The 22,040-nt window shown below is 36.6% G+C and overlaps 1 protein-coding gene across 2 annotated transcripts in view; it reads right to left on the minus strand.

Annotated features, from left to right (window-relative positions):
- Positions 1–22,040, minus strand: part of ZZZ3 (zinc finger ZZ-type containing 3) — a 55,137-nt gene that overhangs the window by 18,198 nt on the left and 14,899 nt on the right. For both annotated transcript variants that reach the window (XM_080348882.1, XM_080348881.1), the window contains exons 2-3: positions 14,958–15,114; positions 11,085–12,646 (exon numbers count right to left, since the gene is read on the minus strand). In XM_080348882.1, the coding sequence (XP_080205008.1) occupies positions 11,085–12,595 (1,511 nt within the window). In that variant the 5' untranslated portion in view covers positions 12,596–12,646; positions 14,958–15,114. The remainder of the gene's footprint in view (positions 1–11,084; positions 12,647–14,957; positions 15,115–22,040) is intronic.

Raw genomic sequence — 22,040 nt, forward strand, 5'->3', positions numbered from 1 at the left:
AATAACTCAAGAAAAGGGGGGTTTTGAGCAAACTGTTCTGACAAAAAGATTTCCCAGCACTTTTTTGGACCTCTGCTAAAGAAAAGTATTAACTTGGAGCTATTTAACTGCCATATTCAGTTTTTGTTAATGAATATATTCTGAAGCAAAGGAATAAAGTCCAATTTTATCAAGCCAATATTGGAAGTACCGAAAAGCATGAAAATGTGCATTTTGGAGTCTTACACTGCCAAGAAAAAAATTGAAAATACTAATCCTGAAATACAAGGTTGGCATATTTCATATTCAGGCACTTCAGATTGGCTGCAGTACTGCATTTTCTCTAAACCTCTGCACACTCTTCTAAATTCCAACATAACTTCTTAACCGACCGTATTATAACATGTCCGCATATGTTCTTTTAAGTTTCAAACCACTACTGTTTTCACAGCTTTATACAGACAGGCTTTTAGTTCTCTGGCCCTACATGACTGTAACAAAGCCAAGTATTTCTCTGAAAAAGCAGTAAGCCAAATAACAACGGACACACTGAACACTTGACTGAAGTCTCTATTCTGGCTTCTTAACCTCAAACAGTAACATAATACTTCTGCATAAGCAAAAGACGCTGTGCATAATTTCCAAGACTATTAAAAAGGAGGGGAGAGAAAGGGGAGAGAAAGGGGAGAGAAAGGGGAGAGAAAGGGGAGAGAAAGGGGAGAGAAAGGGGAGAGAAAGGGGAGAGAAAGGGGAGAGAAAGGGGAGAGAAAGGGGAGAGAAAGGGGAGAGAAAGGGGAGAGAAAGGGGAGAGAAAGGGGAGAGAAAGGGGAGAGAAAGGGGAGAGAAAGGGGAGAGAAAGGGGAGAGAAAGGGGACAGAAAGGGGACAGAAAGGGGACAGAAAGGGGAGAGAAAGGGGACAGAAAGGGGACAGAAAGGGGACAGAAAGGGGACAGAAAGGGGACAGAAAGGGGACAGAAAGGGGACAGAAAGGGGACAGAAAAACTGGTTCCATTGTCATGAGGCAATCAAAGAGCAACCATCAAACTATCTAGCTACAGTTACATTATTTTCTCTGAAAGATCTGTGAGGAACTACCAAGGAAAATTATCTCACATCCTCTGCCAAAACAAAACAAACTCATACAACTAAAACTGCAACATTTGAGTAAACCCAGCCAGTCATATCCCCTACACTGACTGAACTTCTCTCAATTCTAATTACTAAAGTATTAGCACTTACAAAACCCGAAGCAGTTGTCTTTATAGGAAAACTTTCGTTCTGCAGAATGTAATTCTGTGTTTCCACAATCTCAGTACTTAGATCATATTAATTGCCAGGAAACTTTCAGATGAATAGTTGAATAATTCCATACAGCACAGATACAATTTGAGTATCTCTATGCTGAAAATCTTGATTAAAATGGGGTTTTGAGGGACCAATATTTAAAAAAGGAAAGCTACTTAAAGACTGATATCGATCAGCAAGTTTTCCTGCTGATTCTGCTGCAGTGGTAACTACTCCACTCTTGGATTGCTCCATAAAATAATTATCACACGGCAGAGCCATATTTCTGGAAGTCCTGCCATAAGCAATTAGTTACTACACTATTCATTCCTGGGAACCTTTTTCTAATAGTGACAAGGGAGGCAGCAGCTTCCTCTCCTGTCTGTGATAAAGCTTGAAAATAGTGCAGCTAGTACCTTAAAGAGACACATTTCCCTTTTGATCCAGTTTTCTGAGTTCTACTTTCAAGATGCTTTCTTCACCCCAGTCCTTCCATCCACTGATAACACTATTTACATTTCCAGATTTAAGTATCAAGAGTTACATCTTCAAGAGGAGAATATCCTGTACTTTAAACCATACGTGAAAGAGCGATGTGAGAAAGTGATACCACAAAATGAAGGTTTTGAACTCTTAGGTGGCTAATTCCAATTAGTGGATGGAATGAAATAAGTAAAGCGCTTCATTTAAATTGCAGTCAATGTGAAGCATCAGTTTGGTCCTGTTGGACAACATAAGGGGCAGACATATAAGTGGCTGTTGGTAACATTCACCAAACACCACAAAAATGCCAAACCTCCTCTAAAAACAAACCCCTTACAAAGTCTTAATGCTCAAACATTTAGGAACACAGGAGAAAATTTTCTGCCACTCGTCTTCTCCATAAAAAAAGAATTTTCATCTTAAATACCTTTATCCAACGTAAACTTACACACAAACTTGAAATTAGCAAGAGGGATCTACTATTGGGCACTACTTGGAGTTTCCTTATTGAACATTCCCACATAGTTTTAATGCATTTTCTCACCTTTTAAGCTAGAGACTTAGGAACAGCAGTATTACTTCTACTCTCCCTTCAAATGAAAATAAATGGAAGGAAGTCCTTCCCAGCCCAAAGTTTAGTCTGTATCTCATTCCACAATCACCTCTGAAGTAATGATACAATGAATATTCTCACATTTACTTATATATATAAACTCATGCAACTTTTACTACCTCGAAGTGTCACATATTCATCAGACAATCTTACAGACACATAGCTAAATGTTTATGACTTGTTTTTGGCATGAATCATATATGGATTGAAAATGCTTGCCTTGTTTTCCCAGTGATTATTTTTCCCTTACTTAAATATTTATCATCATTAGATCACTAACGCAGCTCTAGTCAGTATTTTTAAGTTGACAATATCGTAGTTTTATAAAGCTAGCAGGTGACAGAGGTGACACTTAGTAACAATGGAAAACTGTAGCAAGAAGTCTGTAATTTATATAATAAAATCAGCACGCAGAGCTCCCTGTAATTTATTGTCCAGATGCTCACAGAAATTACTTGAAGTAAGTTACTGATAAAATGTTGTGCTGCTGGTGGTCATCATTTTCCACTCCCAAAACTAACTGTACTTCTACAGTTGCGTGAATATAGTTCACAATATGATAAAAAGTACAGTAACGTCAATTTGGGGGATTAGAAGGCAAAAATGTGTGTGCCATCATTTAAGTTTTATATTTGAAATACTGGTTATTTCTTGCACGGGTAGGATTTCATTAAAAAACACGGCTAAAATAGATGTAGAAAATAATATCTACTTTAAAGCAAACTTGTTTTTTGTATTTCCAAGAGCTGTGGCCCTAAATCCACACGCATCAGCAGATTTGAGCAAGTCTTTGTTTTAGTGCCACCTACTGGCACTCCGGCAAAGCACAGATTCAAACCTGCTATCCCGTACCAGGTCATTTTTCACTGTGCATTTTGGTCTGACAGTGATTCAAAAACTAATCCCTTAGTACACGCTAAACTGAGAAAGTATTAAACATGTTATAAGACTGCAAATTACTTTGGGAAATGCGAAACATTAATTGCACTCGGAATTTCTAAGTTAACCCAAGGCAGCTGTATAAGAGATTGGCTTCCTGAAGGAATCTTTAAGTCAGATCAAACAGAATCTTCTCATTTCAAAGAAACGTTTTGTTTTGTTTGGGGTTTCATTTGTTTCAATTGAGAAACACCAGACAATGCTCCCAGCTGGTAAGCTTGGCATGAATTCTTTGCCAGTGTCATGATATAGTAATTCTGACACTGTAGAGCTTCTCACAAATCATTCTGATGTGCATTCACGATTTCAAACAATCTGTTACTGCACGAGTGCTGGGCTTCAATGTGAGACTTGTGAACACACATCACAGCAACGAGGGAGCAGAAGAGACTGATGGAGACTGGCCCTTCTTTGATCTCCCTTCAGAAACAGAAGAGTTTAGGGGCATAATCAACAAGGACACATATCAACTCCTGTCAGGCCTTACAAGAGCACCTTTGCCTGAAGAAAGCAGCATATGGTAGGTTTTTACTTAGCTAATGCTTAGATACTATGACCATGTAATCTACTTATAGCCAATTCCTCAACTCATTATGAAGTTGTTTTCCACTCTAGCTTAACCTCTTTACACATACTGCAATCTACTGTACTTTATCCGTATTTCATATTTGTACTTCAGACCTTTAAAAATACTTGTAAGTAAACAATTCAACTGCATCTCCATGTAATACATGAAACAACTAAAGAATATATCAAGTGGCTTCTCCAAGTCTCCTGTGCCAGTAACAGAAAAACAAATCGCTATTTCTGAATGCCAGCCTCAGGCTGTAACGCACACTTAGTTAAAACAAAACAGAACTAAGCCAAAAAGCACTTAAAGCAAACAAACAGACACAAATCACACACTAAACCCCCACCAAACCAACAAACCCTACTACAGTCTTACACAGATGCAAAACAGCCACTTCCCACTCTAATTCCACCTTCCTTCTAACTTGCACAGTTTCAGACTTCGTATTTCAAGCATCTGAACTTGTGGTAGCCCTTTCTTTCTTAAATCCTTAACTCTATCCCAGAAAGAGAACACCCACTCGTACTTCTATAGGTGTCGTCCTTGCCCAGAGCTGTTCACCACGCTCAGCACTATTTCGTATCAGCTGTACAAAAGCACCTTTAGCAAATACCCACATGTCCAGCAAGTTCTTAATTTGTTTTAGTACCAATTAGGTCTCTGTGCCTCTGACCAAACATGTACCTTGTTACAGTCTTGTCAACGTGAAAGGTTAAAACATCATCCATCAGCTTCCCCCCAGTTAACATATTTTAATGCAGCATTTTGCTCTTCCTTTAGCAGCACTTTCTAAAGTACTTGCCTGCAGGACAGTGACATTTAGTAGGGAAGAAAATATAAGTCCCTGTCATTGCTCTGTTTTCAAGGTTTGGAGTGACATGAGGAAATGGCAGTAAAATCATTCTCCTCACAAGAGGCACAGAAAGACAGACTGACAGCACACCCCAACTCTTTCTCCCCGAAGAAAAACCTCTGAGAAACGGGCAACATGGATTACCGAACTCCTTCAATGAACTCTATGTTACTTCACACAGGTTTTCACTAAAATCCAAGGAAAAAACTCCGCAATTATTCAGGTATAGATTCTTGCTGTAGGAACAAATTAATCTATTCCCTCACGTATTCTGTTACAGTAATATCTTGAGACTGTAGTTGGATTATAAGACTTTGATATGCAATCATCAGAAGCTGAATGTTCTAACAGCAATGCAAAGCATTATTCACTCAATCTTTTTTGGGGGGGTAAAAAAGATGAAGAAAAGTTAGAAATAAGGAAGAAAATGAGTAAAAGGTATATTTTTATTAGTATTCACTAGGATAATAAACCATGGACAAACACAGATGGTCCTTTGTTTAGGAAGCATAGCATTTGCAAAGGTGGTTATACCAAACAACAGCACATCTTTGCCTTAAGCTATGCAAAGCAAAATAAAGATGTGCAATAATGAAAAATTAAAAATCAGCTGGCTATTCCTACCAATAACAAAATTTAAATGAAATAAAGTAGGATCTTTCCTCCTCTCAAAACAGCCTAAGTACTCCCTAGTACCGAAGAAACACTTAACTTATTGCTGAGACTAAACCAAGCACTAACACATACACCTCGTACAAATTTCTTCTAAAAAATACCGCCAGTTTTGCAGTTCGTGATGGAGATGCTGCCAAAACTTCATATAAGACCAGAACGAATACTTAAGTCTGGTAATGGAGTTATCGTTTCAAGCGGGGTTAGTTAAAATTGAAGAGACACCAGCATTCTCACAGCAAATGCCAGTACCTGTGTGCGTGTTTTCTTGGCGGCGTCAATATGCTTACCAATATTTTAGCGAAATACTCAGACATCCCCACCAAGTAGGAAAAGACATTAATATATTCCTGGTCCCACTAGACATATATTACATTGATATTACTGGGATGATCACACTTATCACTTCTGCTTTTCTTAAGTGTTCCTTGTGTGCATGGCCAAAAACACAACCAGAGGCTCCCTCTGCACACAGCTGTGCTGGGTCAATATCTTACCACTCCATCTTTTCTTGGGCTTTTCTCCCTTTTTTAAAATCACGACCATTCATTTCCTACAGCACTTGATATTTTTTTTTTCAAGTGAATTTCCTACACCTCAAAATCATTTATTAACTAACACTTAATTTTCCAGTTTTGATGACTTTACTAATGTGGTCCTTCAGAAACGGTACGCCTTTCTCAATGAACAGGTGGCCAAAAAAGCTTCTACCTTTTCCTGTATTAAAATAGTAACTCTGGGTTTATTTGTTTTTAATTTGCGGATTTTTCTCCCATGATTTTTGACCCACGTTGATCAGAGAAGTTGGAAAGGCGAGTTCCTCTAAAAACTGGCAGTTTGGGAAGGGGGAGAGCTGAGAGCGGACAGAGATGCTGCCACACAGCTCATGGAGGTGAGAGCGCGGGCAGAAAAGCAAAGCAGGTATCAAGCAAATCGGGAGAGAAAAGAATGCAAGGCGCAAAGGATACAAATGTGAAAGAAATCAAGCTTTGTTTTCCACAGGGTGCATTCTTTTAAGGAGGATTGTGCTCCATTTGATAGTGCTGTTCACTAGTACTGTGCTGTGCTTTATCTGACAAATGGACTTTACGTTTAATGGCTTGTAGAGTAAGACTCTTACTATAGAAAGAAAAGCAGACGCAGCACATGCGCCAGGCATTATCTCTTGCAAATTAACAACTCTATTATTTAGTGTTTACTGAATAGTTTATGTAATTATAGAACATGATTCTATGATTACAAAAATACTCTTAACTAAACCTTAATATTTAATCTTGCAATAATTTTTCATTGCTTACAATTTTTCCATTGAGAAGTATTTATAAATAGAAAGGATCTTCTAAAACATGATACAATCATAATTCTGGCAGCAAACCATTCGCAAAATACTTAATATTTTAAGCTTGTGTACAATAGAATGAGAATTTCATTAATAAATGTGGTCGTATGCACATTACACTATCATAACATCTTAATAACCCAGCTACCTGCAATACCAAACTGCAGTCGATCAGAAACTCCTCATATGAGAAGTTTCTAATTGATTTCCATTATATGCCTATTTTGCAGATGAACCAGTTGCAGCATTCAGCTTCCACATGAAATAAGATTTCTAATTAAAGCAAATTTAGTTTTGTGTTACTAACACCACAGACCAATCTACCAGGTAGTAGAAACTCTCTGAAAAAAATACCAATTTTCTTATGTTTTACATTAATTGGTAGCTTAAGAAAAACATCACTATGTCACACCACTCTTTTGTGGAACAAAGGATGAATTAAAACACATTGTAATCTCATATATGTGGCATATGTGCATCCTTTTCAAAATCACTAATTTCTATTACGCTTCAACACTAAAAATGTATAAATTACCTCTTCTATGTTGATGATACATTCTATAAAGTACTCAGAGGTTATATGCTGTCCTGGTATTGTTGCTTACAAAATAGTTGCTGCATTGTAACACTCTTGACCCCATTATGGATTAAAACTGCTACTATAGAAAGTAACTTGATTTACTTGATTTATACCAATTCCCTTTATTCCTTAAGGCGAAACATTAAAACCCAAACTCGAGTGTAGTAAGATGAACTTTTACAGAGAACTGTTTTAATCTGATTCATTAGGCAGAAACATTTGTGACTGAATAAAATACAAAACCTGAACCACTGGAAATGCCACAGATGCTTCTTTTCTTTCTCACATTCATACAATATTGAAAGTGCATCTGAAGACATTAACAGTATTACTATGAACTGTCAATTAAATGTTAAATCTTGTTGTATGATACTACATCGTCTCCTGTCTTTCCAAAGGCTCTGCAACAATACAACCCATAGTAGGTGAGAATTCACCATACTGGGTTTTAAGAGATGCATTAAAATATTTCATTTTAATATCTCCTCAGTTTAAATGTCAGTACAGCTATTACGATTCTATATATTACAAAGTAATAAATGAAACCAAAGAGATATGAAAATATTTATTTACTGAATAAACACAAGGTTCTAACTCCTGCAATTTAATGCCTGTAGGAAAGTGCTCATGCATAATTCATGTATTTCAGTGGGCTTACCTACAGCTCTAAACGGTCCCTCTAAAGCTAACCACAATTTAGAGGATCCTAGAAATACACCATATAATGCATTATATGCACATGGAAACTCAATTGCTCAATGACGTTTTCATCTAGAACTCAGAGTGAAGTGACAAACAAAAATCCTCCCTCGTGCAACCTAATACCTGCCAAATATTGTGAATCTCCAAAGAGAGCAAGTAGAGAGGAAGAAGAAAAAAAAAGGGGGTGGGACTAAATGAAACACTGGGCAAAGGGGGGAAAATGTACTGAGGATAAAATATTGCATAAGACAGAAAATTAAAGCAAGCTACTGCACTGTAAGAAAGAATTAAACCATGAAAAGATACAGCAAAGAGATACAAGAAACTCCTGAGGAAAGACATATGTGAAACACTAAGCACAGCATATAAAAGTAAGCAGCGTAAAAACTTTTAAATCAACAAGTTCAGTTTTGATGAAAATACCTCAAGAGACAATGCAAAGGCTTCTGAGCTAGAACATGTGAGCAAAATTCTCAAATATGCATCAAAACATATTTTTGAAACAATCAAAATACACAAAACTTCAAAGTGTGTGTGTAATAACAGAAAAACTAACATTAACAATATTTTACAATTATACAATCCCCTAGATAAGTCCATTATTATCTATATTAATGTCTACGTTGCGGTAAAATTCCTGTTCAGAGACCTCCGCTCTGTCTTTGCAGGAGTGATCTATTTTATTAAAGAGGCATTTCAGCCTTCTCTCTGAATAATATTCCCTAATTTGCTTTCTGTGATGATTATTTTTCCTATTATATCACCCAGTTTTCCAGATATATTCATACATGAATGTTAGTTAAACACGACAATATTCAAAAAGGAACAAAATTCATACAAAAATACCATAATATACGTTTAGCTATTTTTCTTATAGCAAGTCTTATCAACAGCTGTGTGACTTTGTATGCCATCAAGATACGTAATATAACAAGAAATAAGGCAAGTTTACAAGCATATCAAATTGCTTTTACTCCAGAGGAATAGAGCTTCTATTTTATGCTGTGGAACATCCGAAGAACGGTATTAATGCCTTGGAAAAATCTGCCTCCTCAATCTAGCCATGATAATGTCTCTCAGAATTTGCTTATAAAAGAGAATAGAAATATGAACCAGAGAAAAAAAATCATCCATAAAGACAAGTTTAATCACAAACTGATGAAGGACAGGCAAACAAAGCTGTGAACCATTTGAACATGTGGTAAGAAGACCAGCGTACTTTCCTTAGCCAGAAATATCACAGGCAAAGAGAAAAGCCTTCACCCAAGAGCATGGGAGCCTGCAAGTATTTGCATCTGAACAATCAAGGAAAACATTTCTGCTAAAACTCTTTGTTTCTTTTTTCCATTTAACATTTCAGAAAATAAGCACCAAGTGAGATGAACCAAAGGTATAATTAAGACATTATTGAAAAACCGTAACACATGAATTAGGAGTATTCTCGAATGAACTTGGGTATTTTTTAAATTGAAAAAGGATGTAGTGCTCTCTATTAAACTCTTGAACTGTGAAGTCTGGATAAAGGACAATGGCACTCAAATACCAAAGCATACATTTAAGTTCTTTAGCAGGATCTTATAACCATGAGGAACCATAAGAATACTATGTTTGTTTTCTCACAAATATGATCAACTACAACAAAAGACTGTCCATAATTTTCCAACATTTTTTTAAAAGGGAAAAAAAACCCAGTTAACACTACCTTCAGTACAATTTGTCCCTTTTGAAAAGCAGCATTTTCAGTTTGTTCATCTAGAAGTGAACTCTAGCTTGGACTTTTCTTGCCACCAAAAATCAGTAGAATATAAGAGAGGTTAAAAATAACAGCAATTTCTTTTGGAATTCTCCGTTCAGGCCAGTTAGTAGCAAGCTACCAAGTCCCAGTCACAATTTTAAAAGCTTCCCAATGAGCTCTTGTAAACAGGCTACCAATCTGAACCATATTTTGGAATCATAGGTTGTCTGAACCATGCTCTAATTTACAATCTTCTCCTCTTAAAAGAATTTATTCATATCCCATATTGAAAAAAATTTCACCATAAAAGTCATGCAACTCTAATATCGAAGAACCCAGTCAAACTTCTGGTGGACTAAACAATCATATGTGCCTTGTGCCCCACATTCATAATATTCATGCTGTGATTATTTACAGAAACTACGAGCAGTGGTTTAACTCTTCATATGAAGTCAACTGAAGATCATCTGCATTTGGCCTTTTGGTACTCACAACAAAATGTAGAACATCTACTAAACAGCAAAACACAGCAAGTCAAAACAGCAATACAAAGACTGTGCAACAAAAACCGTGGCCTGATCTATCATCCAAAGACTAATTTTCTCAATGTAAACTTTCTTCACGGAGAAAATTGCCCTTTTGTTTCAGGAATCTCTTTCAGTTACCACAAATGGGTGATTACCACCATTCTACTTACATTCAGATGATAAATATAAAAACAAGTTAGTGTTCTTTTCTAATAATGCTTAGAACCTGTATATATATTTACATTTAATTCATATAAACAGCGATATAGACATAATTTACTCTGTAGAATGTTCTCAAATCACTGCGTTTGATCAATTTAACTTCCTCAACACAATAATGGTTAAGTCTTTCCCATGACACTCTGAAAAGAGGTATCTAACCTTAAATATCTATGTACAACAGAACGATAATTTAATAAGCTACATGTGCTGTGCCTACTGGATATGCTAATAACTAACTGAAGTCCAGGTAAGGGCTGTAATTCCTTTAGTTCTGTTTCCAGCTAGTTTTGTAGAGAAAAGAGACAACAGATGTGTTAAAAAAAAAAAGGCAACACACCAACAATTTCTGGCTAAAGAATTCATATTGCTAGAAAAGTATAAACCACATTGCTGTACCATACTGCATATTAAATAGAGTTTAATTTTGCATGGGGTAGAAACAAGGAAGAAAAATGAAGACTGAAGAGTAGGAAAATTATAAAGCACTTAAATTTTTGTCAAAGTACTTTAAATATGTATTAATTTATATATATATTTTGGTAAGAAACAAAAGCAGAATTCATGGTTACCATAGTTACACATACTCTTTGTTGTGTTTCAATGCCACATGATCTGATTCAAAGTAATACACATCAGGCTCTTCCTCATCATCCTCTGCAGTGTGGATGTTGGCACTCTCTTTGGCAGATGGTACATATCCAGCAACGAGCCTACCCTCAGAAAGTGGCTTTCTTAGTCCGTCACTCCCATGATCTCCCGTATTACAATTTCTCTCTTTTTCATTCTGTTTAATTTCTTCAGACTTTTTGGGAGATCCATTGATATTATTAATACCTACAGGTACATTCTTTTCAGTGGGACTAAGATTATTTTCCTCAACCTGTCCGCTTTCTCTACAAGGAGAGTTATTTTTAGTGGGGCTACTTCTGGCAGGGGCAGCCCTTCGTGGTGAAGTTCTCAATGTGTATCTGTGTTCTTGAAGTTCCGACACAGACGTCACTTGAGCTGAAACACAGTCCAGCACTGACGAAGGTGGTTCAGGTTCACCTGAGATCGATGCACTGTCATGATGAGTATTCAGGTTGCTATTGGTGTTTTCAGCACACTGTTCCTTAGAGGCACTACTATCTCCTACAACATCTACCTCCTCCTCTGAATCCCTTAACAAAGATGCCTGGATTTCAGAAAAGGACCCTGTAGCTGGCTCATCTGCCTGATGAGCGTGCTCCTCAGGCAAGCAGTCATTTATTACTTTGTGGTCCTCTAACTTTACCTGTTCTTGAGAGTTTGTGCAAGGCACATAATGGTCTACAACACTGTCCTCCTTGCTGCTATTAAGCAACAACGAAGAATGGGCAAACGAGTTTCCATTTTCTGCTACTGTTTTGTCCTTGGCCATACAGGAACCAGCACTGTTTTGCTTAGTGTTCCCATCAAGCTGACAGTCATCACAGTTAAGAGAATTTGAGTCTCTCTCACCAACTCCATTGACAGTCTGATAGCCTGCAATCTCATCGACTATTGCAGAATTATTAAATCCTTCTGCACAGACATTCACCTTTTTAACTTCCCTTTTGTCACAATCATCCAATATAAGACATCGACAAGCTCGCTTAGTCCCTGTGGAGACTGCATCATTGTCCGACACTAAGCTTTTATGCTCCAATGACTCCTTCTCTGGTTTAGCAGGCAAGTCTTCCTCCGAACTGTTGGGTGCCTCTGAACGTAGACAGCGCTTAAATCTTTTCAAAACTGGTGAAACAGGTTCCGTTTGTTTTTTTTCACAATTTTCCACAGTTTGTTTATCAACATTATCCTTTTCTGAAGTAGACAGCCCTCTCTTTCTAGGGCTCACCCATGATTCCCGAGCACTCTGTTGTTTCAAATCAGTAGTTCTTCCACCGTTACTTCCCTTCTGAGTTTGCACAGACTCTGGCCTCTTCTTTGGTGACCTTGATCGTATTGGAGGATGGGGTGAAACTTCCTCTGGATGAGCAATACTACGGTTTCTTAATGTTCTACCACAAAAGTTTTCATCCAAACCATTTAAACCCACTGTAGATCTTGTAACACGAGTAGATCGAGAAGCAGCCATACTATGGCAAGTCCCTAAAGTATGTTCATCATGATCCTCTCATTGGGAAACCTTCAAAAAAATGTAAACAAAACAGTCAAATAAGTATTTTAAAAACATCTACAGCCACAGCAAATCTGAAAAATATATTGTCACAAATGTACCTAATGCAAACCTGAACATGCCTGTGGAATGTAATAATACCACTCTTTCTGTGCCAATAAATGAGGGCAAAGCTACAAGGTAGCTGACCTGGTATCTGTGGTTGCTCTGGCTTGTACTTGTGTGCGAATGTTCGTAGTTCTGCCTTACGTAATGCTGGAATGTTCCAGTTAGCCTACGGTTACTAAAATACACCATTTTTATGTATAGTACAAATGATATTTGTATTGGTATTATTATTTAAGTTGGTCTGGTCAACTGAGAGGTACCAATTCACATTCTTAACATCCCACAGTTTCCAGTGACATGGTTTCACATACTAAGAAGGAAACCATCAAAACTGTGTTTGCTTGTTCTCTTGTTGCTTAAAACAAAACCAAATAGTTCACAAATAACAAAACACAATTGCAATTCTAATTTAGCAGAGGATTGAAAAAAAAAAAAACCACACCAGTAAAAACTAGTTATAGTCATTAATACTAAAAATGAACTAAAGCAAAATGTCTGAATCAGAGACATAAAATCATTCAAGTTGAAAAGGACTTTGGGAGGCAATCTAGTCCAACCTCCTGGTCAAATGAACATCAAGATTAAATTCAGATTTAGTTACACAGGACATAGTCCAATTGGGTCTTGAAAACTTTCTCTTATACCCAGGTGGGTCCTCCTCAATTTTGCATCATTTACGGCAACAAAAAGCCTGGCTCTATCTTCTCAGTAATCTCCTCTGAAGTACTAGAAGGCTGTTTCCAATCCCTTCTCCATTTTTAAACTCTTCCTACAGTTGGTGAGATGAATCATCACCTCCACCAGATTCAAGTAAATTCAGACTCAAAGCTAAGTTTAAAACATCCAGTTTGAGAGTGTCTGTATTTCAGACTTCAGGGTGAAATGTAGGAGTACTTGACTTGCCCAATCTCAAAATAACATCTTTAATATAAATCAGTTCGGTCTTATACTTCTATTCATTTCATCTTTAAAAATTCAATGTGTCAAACTGCATATCACCACAAACCTGTCATAATATCCATAGTAATGACTAGATTCCCATTTGTACATAATGGCATACCTTCCCTTTTCCATCTACCCAAATTCCAGATTTTACAAACCTGTTCAACTGACATATGATGTGAAGACTTAAAATTTTAAATATGGAATCAAACCTTTTCCATGTTGTTTAGAAAGGCTGAAAATGACAAATGGAGGAAAAATGTTTCAATAGGTGTTTTTCATTTTCAAAAAAGGAGAGGGCGGGTGGAAAAGAGCTTAAATTCTCACTAATTTACTATTTAGGTGTCAGATGCTCCTAGAGTATCAAAGAGAGAACAGGACAAGACCAGTGCACCTCTTAGGCAATACGATTCCCTCCGACAATGGTATTTACTATATTGTCTGTTTAGGTATTCATAATGCAAGTAAGCATTTCTTAATGGAAGTAATGCTTGCTTGGTATACCTCTAGATAGAGCACATCATTTTGTGTGATGCAGAAAATGCAATTAGAAAGTGGAAGTTTCCAATGTTCTCAAAACCACATAGTATTTGTGCTGATACAACCCTCCTGCTTGATAACTGTTCTCACTGCCTGACACGCCTGCCTGGCGAGGTGCACTGCTTGTACTCCTGCAGATACAGGTAAAGAGCTGCTATCGTGCTGACTTCCATTCTGGCCATTTAAAAGTAATGGTGCAAGACAAAGCATGAGGTGTCCAATGAACTCTGTCTTAAGGGAAAATAGAAATAATATGACACACAGTAAATGGGCAAAACATCAGTTGAAGAGAGGAAAAAACCCCATGTAACTATTAATATGTGTGGTCTATAATGGTTGTTTATACCTATTTTTGAAATGGATAAACTTGCCTTTATATTTTCCCCTTTTACACATAAGCTCAATACCTTCTGAAGAGTGATCTCATTTGGAGTTGAACTTAAACATGAAAACCAGGGTCATTTAGATACTCTGTTTTACCTAGGTTGTTCTAATTACTGTTAGCACAAGTTAAGGATGAGTAACTGTAATTTCAAACGGATTACAATAGAATAGATTAAACCAAGTTCCAATGTACACTTAGGTGAGTAATTATTGCTGAACTTGACAGAGATTAAAAGTAATAGCTAAGACAGAAATCTTTACTGATTTGCTGGTATGCTACTTTCTAATGAAATACACCTTACATAACAACAAGTTATTTAATTAGTGCAAAATGGAAACCACTTACCATTGCAAGACTTGAAGAAATATTAACTTCTGACATTTCATAGAGCAGACTCTCACTGCACCACTCAAATAATATCAATCACCACTGCTGATATCCATGATGTAATCCAAATGCCTTTTTACCAGTTTATGCCATCACATTAACAAGATTTTGAAAACTGTTGAGAAAAAGACAAAGGTACCAATAAAACATTTAAATTATTTCACTAAAAATTAAGAAGAATGCAACAGGACATATAAAGAGTAACATCTTTTTAAAGACGCAATTATCAGTTTTAGAAGCGTCCTACATAAAGAACAGTATGCTATAAGGTAATTAAGAATGAGCAATGCTAATTTAGGTTTCAAATGTAAAACATCTTTCTTGGTTATATTTAAGTGATTCACTGTATCACACTAAAGATGTGCAAGCAAATGAATTCACAACAGAGTCTCCTGTGTTAGGCTCTTCAAACCTCAGAAAATATTTGAAGAGATGCATGACATCAAGTAGTGAAAGATATTACTACAACTAACAAATTATGAAATGCATGGTCAAATACATTTTATAATTAGATACACAGTGAAAAACAATTATTTCTGCTATTTAATTTTAATCAACTAAGCAGAATTCAAAACTTACATTGGTTCCAAATCACTGAATAACCTTTATCTACACAAGAGGAATGAAATGCCTTCCAGAGTTCACATTAAACCGATTCTTCACTCAAGGAAAACAATGTATACTACCTCGTTTATAGTAGAAGTAAACCAATTTTGATATTGAAAGACAGAAAACAAATCTACAGATCCAGAAGCCACATAATGCTTTCAGTTTGGGCACCAGTGCCAATGCCCAACAGGTATTAACGTGAAAAAAGATACCAAGAGTCACATTTAAGAACATCCAACACTATGGAGGCACCATAAATCACTACAGAATAGTGATTACTGACTCTTTCTTCATATTCTGTTGACTTCATAAAAGCAAGCTTATTTTTATAATCACAATTCAGAAACTTCATGATACAAAACACAAACTGACTGGTTTCTACACGTTCTTTCTACAGTGTGATGTTTAGATTCTATACATCTAAAGCATTTGGAAATTGTCCTCTTTACTTTCAAACTACTTAAGATTTCATACAGGTAACAGCAGAAAACAAATTCGCTGTTAAGTTGAAAATTCAAAATATAAACTGAGTCAAATAAGACAAGAAGAGTTTATATCTAGTTACAGTGAAATTCAATAATGAAAGATATTTCTGCAATGAAGTTAAGTATCATAAATACTATTATATTTATAACCAAATCAAATGAGACTTCTATTATTCGGTGTAATTTCTTAATTTAACAAACAACATAGAACTGTCATAATAAAAGACAAAGTAAGAATAGAAAAACAAGGCAGCAAGGGACAATAGCTACAGCCTTCCACAACAACTCAACCCTAGAAAACAGAATAGTTCGTCCATCTCAAGTATAACAAATCATCATCTTGTATGAAGAGAACGAACCTTTTCAATTTGTAACACTTCAGAAGAAACACACTTCTACACACACCTTTCTAATACTGAAAAGCAGAATGTTTTCTGGGAAAGGAAACAAATCAAACCGAATCTGTATCAATGACAAAAATATGGTATGATTTGAGAGTATAAGGCTGTGCATAATTTAGTAGTTTGAGACAATAATTATTCTACGTCCCACTCCAAATTATTTATTTAGTTTTGAAATCCTGCTTCCACTTACCTAAGTATTTTCTAGGCTGCTCTTACAATGCACTTACTATAACTCTGTTAAAATAACTGACTTTTACATAAGAACACAGCAAAGTTGGCCATATTGCTGAACCTATAAACATCTGTTTCTTTCAGAATCTCTCAGAAACCACTCTGAGCTACTGTTTACATGTTAGGAAACATCAGTCCACTAGGAACAAACTTGCTACTGGTCTAACTCAGTGCAGATACAGAACCAATAGCCAAAACTGGCTCTTCTCAAGCCTCTTTCTAAATTCCACTTCTGCCAAGACTCAATTGGAGTTGACAAAGCCTGAGTCTGACCTGCCCCTGTGTCTGTAACTCAGCCTTCTACATTAAAGTGGTTTAACAAAGAAAAAGAGTAACATTTTTCATGAATCTCCTGTTTGGCACTACCTTCTATTATACGCATGTCATAAATTTTTAACCCATTACTGCATCCATATACTAAGGACACATGCATGCAATCAATAGTCATTAGCAGGACCCTGTATATGCTTCATGCTATGGCCCTTGGGGGATGTGGGGAGCGGTGAAATTACATCTTCTGGTTTTGCATTTTCCACATTTACACCAAATGTATCTTGATCAAGCTTTTGTGTTCTGGACTCAATGATCCTTGTGGGTCCCTTTCAACTCATGACATTCTATGATTGCCTAGAGACACCCTTGATCATTAATTACACCATTATCTTTCTTCTTATCAGCTATACACTCCAGACCACATTATTTCAGTGACACAGAAAAAAACCACAATTAGACTTTATACATTTTAAGCATGCATAGTACTGCTTAAGTGTATATCTCAAGAGAAAATAATATTCATAGATGACTTAAACTAATAAATAAAACTGGTGTATCTCTGTAGTATAAAATAGCAATTCTTAAATTCTCTGCAGAGCAGTGGTATGTTATTTAAAACAGTTTGTTTTTTTTAAATGGAAAGCTTATTGTATAAAATGAAGACTGCAGAAGCTATTTATGTCAACAGACTCTAACCCCTTACAGAAGTATTTGCCCAAGACAAAAAAAATAGCATCTCTGAACAGATGAGAACCTGCACAGCCATCAAGTTACTGGGATTTTGGTTTATCTCCACATATAAAGCGTATGATTCTGTATCACTTCCTAGTAAAGCGGCATTACTAAATTAGGGATGAATTCCATTTAACAAATTATATTCACCAGTCTATCACATCTAGAGTATGCCAGCATCTCTTCCCACACACACCAAGCTTAGCATAACTACATTAGCAAGAAATTACTTTTCTGGAGAAGGCACTATATTTTTCTGATTTTTACATTACATCAAAATAAGCAATACTTTCAAATGATGGAAATAACCTCCATCAAAAGACATTCCAAAGATCTTACTTGAGATAATATATAACAATAAGTAGCTTAAAGCTATAATGAAAGTTTAAACGTAACAGAAGTAAGAATAAATAAATGTTATGAAGCTCCCTGGTCTGGAATCACTCTGAGATTTCAGCCATCTCTGACATAGGAAGATTATATTACATTTGGTCAAAATAGAGTTTGTCAGAATGGTACTACTTATATTTGTTTCATATATAAGGATAGCAAGACTAAATAAAGAAAAAAAAAAAAACAAACCAAATATAATAAACAGAATAGTAGAAGAAAATTATAAACCATTTTAAAAAACTGTAGCTGTCCAAACTAGCACAGACATACTTTATCAAAAAACTAAAACTGCAAAGAACCAGAACAGATAGTTCAATACGCTAATCTTCTTCCTTAAGAGATGGGTTCACCAGGCCAGACAAACCTATTCTTACAGAAAAGAAAATAAAACAAAACAAAAACAAATCAAACAACATTGAAAGAATCTTTTTCTGGAAAAAAAGCAAAATAAAATCTAGTTTTTTCGGGGCAGGGAGTAATGGACAAGTAAACCCATAAGTTGAATCTGGCACTTAAACAATATGATGCATGAAAACAAACAAAAGCTTAACCTCTTCCTCTCCACGATTGTCTTACATTGACCTCTCTTTCTCTAAAACCTCAAAATAAAGAAAAAGGTCAAACGACCAAGTTATACAACAATGACCAGCAATTCACATCTGCTCCTTTGTACTCCTTCCAGTCAGCAGCAGGTTATCGGAACGGCTGACTGCACTGCTATTTCTCTTTCTTCTGAGCTACCTACATGAGGAAATGTATTGGGAGGCTGGGTATGATAGAGCCATCACTCCTTTTCCAGGCAAACATTCCAAGGTTGCAAAGTTACTTCATATAAAACTAAATATGAATTACACAAATGTACAGCATAACTCTTGAATAAAGTAACCACTCTACCAAATTTCCTCTCCTTACAGACAAACCCTGAACTGATTTCAGTTTCTTAAATATAGGCAAAATTACAGTTTGTGCCTAAATCACACACTGAAGCATCTGCCTCAGACTGATATTCCCACCCTGCTGCCTCTCCCTTCACTTCTCAGTCAAAATAATTAGTCATTTCTGTGCACAAATATGGAAATTTTTTTTAAACCCTCTTACTGATTAAGACACATCTGACTTTTTCTTCAACAAGTTGTTCTACCTCCCTGTTTTGGAGTAAGAAATTGGAATTTGGCAGAGAGAAGCATCTGCCTGAGAGCAAAAGTCCTGGTGGAGCTGTGATGAAGACAGGCTATGGGGAATGATAAACATGAATGGATAGGTAGGAAGGGCAGCTATATTAGCAAAGTGATGACTGGAGAAAGAGACAGACTGGAACTCCTGAAGAACTGCTAGAAGACAGAAAGATCACAGAAAAGGGAACTCGGAATAACTGGAAGAAGCAGGCAGGCAGAAGCTGGGATCTTACCTAGTCACAACTAATTATCTGTACACATCACCACAGCACTGATTCCAATTATCTGTCACAAACACTTCTGACAACTCTGTCAACACAAGTATTTGTGGAACTATACTACGAAGTGAATCTACAAATAGGTCTGAGATGAAAATATCACCTTTTCTTTTTTCTTTTCAGATGGAGAAATTTTTCCTGTGGGTCATATTAAAGGACAGTGTGCTGCAGCACAAGTGGGATCATGTGGCCAGAACCCAATGTGAAGATGTGAACTTTGTAACATGGTACCAAAGCCCTGGGAACAACAAACTACATTCCACACTTCAGCACACCGCCTAGTACGGCTTCATCTTAACATACTAGAGAAATGCAAAAAAGGTTCAATTACTGTGACATCATTTAATACAAACTGCATTTTACATGAATAAAAAATAGTCAGGCAATAAAGTAACTGTTGTCTGATACAACTAACTTACCAAGAAAACTAAAAACAGACTACACAGATAACTTTCATGGCCCACTTCAAAAAAACCACACTTATCTTCACTAACTGGCCATCTCACCCCACCTACTCACTCCACTACATCATCCTAGGTGAAAGTCCCTCTCTAAACTATAATATGCTCTTCATATGAAAGCACTCAGCTGCTAAATAGCTTTGCTGTTATCCAAGGAACATATCCTGTGCAGGATTACCAAAACATGCTACTAACATCTTTGAGATAAATTACACAGGTCCTTGAAAAGCTCATAAAATTAATTACACTAACTTGATTACAGTAACCATTTATCAAGACGCTATTCTAGCAGAATAGACTCCAATGGTATTTAACCTCTTAACCACAGCTAGAACACAGTTTCATACCAATAAACAGGAAAAATATTATTTGTTTCCTAATGAAGCTATTATTGCAATATGCAGAAAATATCAGGCACAAAAAGATACTGCTTTTTTTCCTACAGGTAGGCTGCAATTGTAAGGGCTCATGAAGTACTTAATAGTCCTGCTGGCAGCTTACAGATGAAAAGGAAGTTGATAAACAGTGCTCCTTTTCTTTCTAAAAGTCCCCAAGATAAACCAGTTTGTTCATTTTTGTAGAATACTACACTGGAAATACCTACTCGGTCTGATTTCTTTCAGAACAGTGACTGCAAACAGGCTACCCTATGAAGTACACTGTAATGTGCATATTGCATGAAATACTGTACAGAATATACTTTTACCCTAAATGGTTTTCAGTCAAGGGCATGCATTTGAAACACACCAATTAATATACTTTTTATATGCAAAACTACAGCATCAGCTACACAAGCCCCAGAAGGCTATCATAGTGACAAACACTGGTGTACAAGATACAGCAGTACTACATACACACAACCAGGTAATTCTGCATGGGTTATACTTAGAAGTGTAGTTACATGGGTACTAAGGCAAGTACCAACCCAGAGAGTTTGGAAAAAGGGAGCACGAGGTATGCAGCGCTTCCTGTAAAATATTCTGAATGTTGTATCAGAATTAAAATGGTTTTGTTCTCATTTTTTAAGAAGAATGTCCCCTCTGTCCCCTAAGAAAACAAAAAAAAAAAGGCAAGAAGGATGTTTTTCCAATTATCTCCATTAATGAAAAATGTTTTAACCACTTATTTTCCCCCTGATAACACTTCTGACTCAATCTAGGAAATAAGCACGTTATTCTATAAGCAGACCAGCAAAACTGTTACCCTATGGGCTGGACCTTCGTAGTCCTAAATGCAACCCAGTTCTGCCAGACATCACACCTTACCTACAGCATTTTTAACACTTCGCGTTCCTCTCTCAGCCATCTCCAAAACTCGAGGATGGTGTGGCCAATTCCAATAGAGACATGCATGGACCAGAGTGCCAGCAAACTGTGTATAGCAGGGAACTGCTGGGCTCAAACTGCAATCCTCCTTAGAAAGGCAACTCAAACTTGGATGAAAGCTGCAAACTCTTTACACTTCTGAGATCTCCACCCCAGCTAAATTTAGGGGGGTTGCTAAGTTGCCCAAGAGGTTCAAATGCTACTCAGCGATAATGGTAAACAAATAGAGGGATACCTTCTTGACTAAGCTAAAGGGGTGATCTTAATTATGGCTGTAAATGCTTAAAACACATCCCGGACAGACTCCGGTGGGGGGAAACACAGAACTTTCCTGGCATCTACGAACAAAAGAAATGAAGTCTGTCACAGCTATGCTGTGGTCCGGCTGTGTCTTCTCAGCAGATGCATTTTTGAGGTCAGAGAATTACAGGCATCCCTTACTTGATGCTGCAGGTATATTTGTACTACCACTCACTATGGAACCCAACAGATGTATTCTTACATGCTAGGGGCTCTGGAAAGTAATGGACTAGTTTATATGACAAACTATGCTTTAACCTTGAATTTAAATACCATAGTCGCCTGCTACCATCAAATCATAGAATCAGTTAGGTTAGAAAAGACCCTTAAGATCTAGTCCCAACTGTAAATGACTTGTCTTATGTTGCTTTTTGA

Source organism: Nesoenas mayeri (assembly GCF_963082525.1).
Source record: "Nesoenas mayeri genome assembly, chromosome: 8".
In the NCBI taxonomy this organism is placed as follows: domain Eukaryota; kingdom Metazoa; phylum Chordata; class Aves; order Columbiformes; family Columbidae; genus Nesoenas; species Nesoenas mayeri.